The sequence below is a fragment of the Falco biarmicus genome, chromosome 1, assembly GCF_023638135.1.
Source record: "Falco biarmicus isolate bFalBia1 chromosome 1, bFalBia1.pri, whole genome shotgun sequence".
Classification (NCBI taxonomy): Eukaryota; Metazoa; Chordata; class Aves; order Falconiformes; family Falconidae; genus Falco; species Falco biarmicus.
Genome location: NC_079288.1, coordinates 25954637 through 25958773, shown reverse-complemented (window position 1 = coordinate 25958773; position 4137 = coordinate 25954637). Strand labels below are relative to the sequence as shown.

Below are 4137 nucleotides of genomic sequence, written 5' to 3'. Positions count from 1 at the left end.
AGCCCCAGCAATAGCATGTGGCGCAGGCGGGTCTTGCTGTGGGGCCAATGTAGCACAGCTCTGAACCGAGCCTGGAGTCTGTGCTCGTCCTCCACACTTCCCTCTGATACTGTAGAGACACAGACACCTCGGGTCATGGGGCACTGCTTCCCAGGGACCAGGTGTCCTTTTGTAGGACCTGCTCCCGCCACAGACCTCACTGCCCTCTGGGACCCAGGCATCTGGGGGTCCCTGCTCCACCCCATGTGCCCCACTGTCCCCAGAGAAGCCAGGCATCAGGGAACACCTGCTCCACTACACCTGTCCACCATGGACCCAGGTGTACTGGCACCCTACTCACACCCCATGCACCCCCCGCCCATGGGCCCAGGTGTCTGGGGTGCTACTTCACCCCACACTGCTCACTGCCCCCAAGGGTACTCAGGTGTCTGGGCGCACCGTTGAGGTAGAAGTACTTGCGGACCAATGGCTCATAAACCTCCCCCAGGGAACAGGCGATGGTTCCTGGAATGGGGTCATGGATGATCAGAATGCGAGATCCCTCTGTGCTTCCCTGCAGCTCCTCAAACAGTGTCAGGTCCTGTGTGTACAGCTGGGGAAGGGGGGGAACACATCAAGGCAGCCTGGTCCACCAGGTACATGAAACAATATACATGTGCATGCAAAGGCACACGTGTCCTGCACATGCTTGTCATGTCCCACGTGATGAAGCATGCTTCTTGTACCCTTTACTCATGCATGTGCATGCACCTTATGTCCCACGTGCTCCTTGTGCTCTTTGTATGCACAGAGGGATGCACAAGCAGAGCAAAAGCCACTTCCTTGCCACACGTGTGCACACAAGTACACATGAATCTGCAAACACAAGTGACCTGCCTCTTGCTTGTGTGCACCTTTCACATGGGTCAGCACTTGCTTGCATCCTGTGCATGCTTACACACGTGCTACTTATATCTACTGTATAAGCCATACCTGTATCTATGGATTGTCCTTATGGCAAGCGCACAACTGTGTGCATGCAGGCCTTGCTACCCAGGCCCAGTCCTCTCTTGAATGTCTGTGTACACCCTTGCACAAGCATATATGCAACTCACGTCCTTGGCAAACATCCAGGTAACGGGCAGGCCAGGGAGGGTGCAAAGGGCACAGAGCAGTGCAGTGTGACGGTTTCATCTGTTTGGGCCCGCAGGACCTGCACTGGGAGCATTGAGAAGCATGTGAGTTCACATCTACTCATGCACTTACAGGAATGAATGTGCTCCTGTGTGACTACAAGTGCTCACGTGCTCGCAGTAGAGGTGCACAGGCATGCACCTCAGCACACTGCTGTGCGTTCATGGTGGGCCCAGCAGGCATGGCCACACATGAGGAATGGCAGTTGCCCCCAGAGACCTGGAGGCACCCAGCGCCGGGGTGGGACTTAGACCAGCCTGGATGCCTGGGTCTACCATGTCCCCATACCTGGGCAATCCAGGGGAAACTGGCAGTCCACGAGGCGGCAGGTAGCACACTGGAAGACGCGAGCAGCTGGCTGGTATCCTAGGATGGAGAGACTTGCTGGTCCCATGGGGATGGGAGATGTATGAGGCGACAGAGGGTGGCAAGACAGAGAGATGGGCACTCACCACAAGGCGGGACACAGGCTGGAGCTGGTGGAGAGGAAGCAGCATTAGACTGGGGATCACTGGGGATCCGCATCCCTGTGATGAGCTGTTTGGGCTCGTCCCTTGTCCAGCCCAGATGGGATCCCCAGGGGTTTCTTCAGGATGGGGGTGCCCAAGGTGGGGGTCCCTGGGGTGTAGATGTCCATGGTGGGGGGGTCTGTGACAGTCCCTTTAGTGGGGGTCCTGGAGAATTTCCAGAGTGGGAGTCTTGGGTGGGCGTCCCCACTGGCCCCATACCTTTCTCCAGATGGCTCAGCTTCGCCCAGATTACGTTGACGGCTGCCTGTAGAGACACCTCAAAGGGCTCTGTCCAGAAGGCCAGGTAGACAATGTAACCTCCCTCTGATCCCCAGAATCCCTCCTCAGACCCCACAGATCCTCTGTACTTGCCTCAACCCCATATGTCCCTACTGGAGTTCCATATATCCCCAAATACCCCCCCAACACCCCGCCCCTCCCCCCAGAAGCTGTATACCTTGAAGCCCACATACCCTCAGGATTCCCCAGCTATCCCCTTACAGCCCCAGACCTCCATATCGTCTTGTATTTCACCACACCCCCCATTCAAGGCCTCCGTGTCCTATCCCCCATGACCCATGTCCTGACCCTACCCCTCACATGTCCCACATCCCCTGCTCACTCGTCTTGCTCTGCTTCTCCAGAAAATGCAGGGCATCCATGACGATCTCCCGAAGTACATCACGCTGCCCCGACCCTGCAACCAGTACAGGTGTGCTGAGACCAGTACAGGGTTGGGATTGGAGGTTCAGGGATGGGAGGGTCCAGTAAGGGCTGGGAGTTCCTGGGGGTTCCTGCAGTCCTGATCAGGGTTTAGGGATACTGGGGAAGGGTCAGATATTCTTGGGGATTCCTGAGGTCCTAGGTAGGGCCAGGGTGTCCTCAGTGTCCCTGTTCTGGTTTGGGTGATTCTCAGGGTCCTAGGCAGGGTTGGGGTTCCCAGAGGTCCCTGAGGTCCAGGTCAGGACTAGGGAGACATTGGCATTGTTGGGAGTCGTAGGGTGCCTGTCTGGGGTGGGTCCCTGGGGTTTCTGTTTAGGAAAGGGGTCTTCAACTGCCAGGGATCCCGTGTCAGTATGAGGGCATCGGTTGAAGTGGGAAACCCCAGACGGCTCTGGGATCCTGTTCAGAGTGGTGGTCCCCCTTGGGCTGGAGGTCCCTGGTGGGATGGAGGTGCCGGTCAGGATGGGGAACCCATGACGCACCCACAGTGACAGAGGAAAGTGGCTCAGCAGCCTGGGCAAGGGCCTCAAGGCAGCGTTGATGTCGAGGGTCCTTGAGGGGGGCCCCAGTAATGTCATGGCAGAGCTGTTCCCGCTGACTGGGAGGCCCAAAGCAGAGCAGGCAGGAGTGCACCGCAGGGAGCCAGGATGCCAGGGCCACCCATTGCCGCAAGGCAAGCCCCCCTGCCTTGATGCCTGGGTTTCCAGGGAGCCTGGGAGCCAGCACCCACCACCACCCCATGGCCACAAAGTACAGCACCCAAATGCTTGGGTCCCCAGGGAACTGCACGGTTCCCAGGTGGAGCCCAGGCGCCTGGATACCCAGGAGACAGTGGGGTTCCCAGGTGGAGCCCAGGCGCCTGGATACCCAGGAGACAGCGGGGTTCCTATGTAGGTCCCAGATACCTGGGTCCCCCCTTGAGAGGAGTGGGGATACCTAGACATATGAGCCCCCTGGGGTGTGTCGGCTGGAGAATGGGCTCCCAGACCCTCATTTTGGTCTCCCCAGATTTTCTGCCTTCAGTCCCTGCCAGTCACTTTACTTGGTGACCCAAAATCCCCTCTATTTTGATGTCCAATTCCTTGCCTTTGTCCCTATGACCCTGTCCTGTCAGCACCCCCAGTCCAGTCTCTTGCAGAGAGGAACTATGCAAGGCTTCTCCTTTTCATTCCTCCATGTCCCATCTCATTAACACCTCCTTGCTCTTCCACCCAGGTGAGCCAGCCCGATCCACGGTAGAGCGGCAGATCTTGCTGCACAAGGGGGTTTCCTAAGGCAGGAAAATGCCAGGGCAGCGGAGACACCCACTGAGAGCTGACAGCTCTCATGAAAGATGCTTTCAAGGTCTAGGCATTGCCAGAGCAACCGCAGCCACCCCACCCCCATAAAAAGCAGCCTATGGAGCACTAGTGGCCAGGAGCACTGCCAGCAGAGCAGGCCAACTGTGTGGTGATCAGCCAGGGTGTGCGCAGCAGTTTGCATGGCAGTTTGCGCAGGAAGGGCGTCATCATCCTACCAGCAAAAGAAGCGAGTTCAGTTGGTGGTCATCACTCTCCCAGGAGGAGCTTGGCTATGGTATCCACCTGGAAGAAAGCTCTGTACTCTGCACTCACCAGGATGGATGTGGCAACCCAGAGAGAGCTCCGGTGAAAACATGCAGGCATCCAGGCCTCGGGCTGCAGGGCATGCAAGTGCCTTTCATGGATGGCAGTGGTGAGAAGAGCTCTGTGGG

General features: G+C 57.7%; 1 protein-coding gene across 1 annotated transcript; it reads right to left on the bottom strand.

Annotated features, from left to right (window-relative positions):
* Positions 1-382: 382 nt before the first annotated feature.
* Positions 383-3146, bottom strand: LOC130159595 (sperm acrosome membrane-associated protein 6-like). Its single transcript, XM_056361340.1, is given in 8 exon segments — positions 383-592; positions 1095-1132; positions 1135-1197; positions 1462-1539; positions 1626-1649; positions 1902-1970; positions 2305-2379; positions 2888-3146. Coding segments are annotated over 8 exon segments (816 nt in total).
* Between the last annotated feature and the right edge of the window lie 991 nt (positions 3147-4137).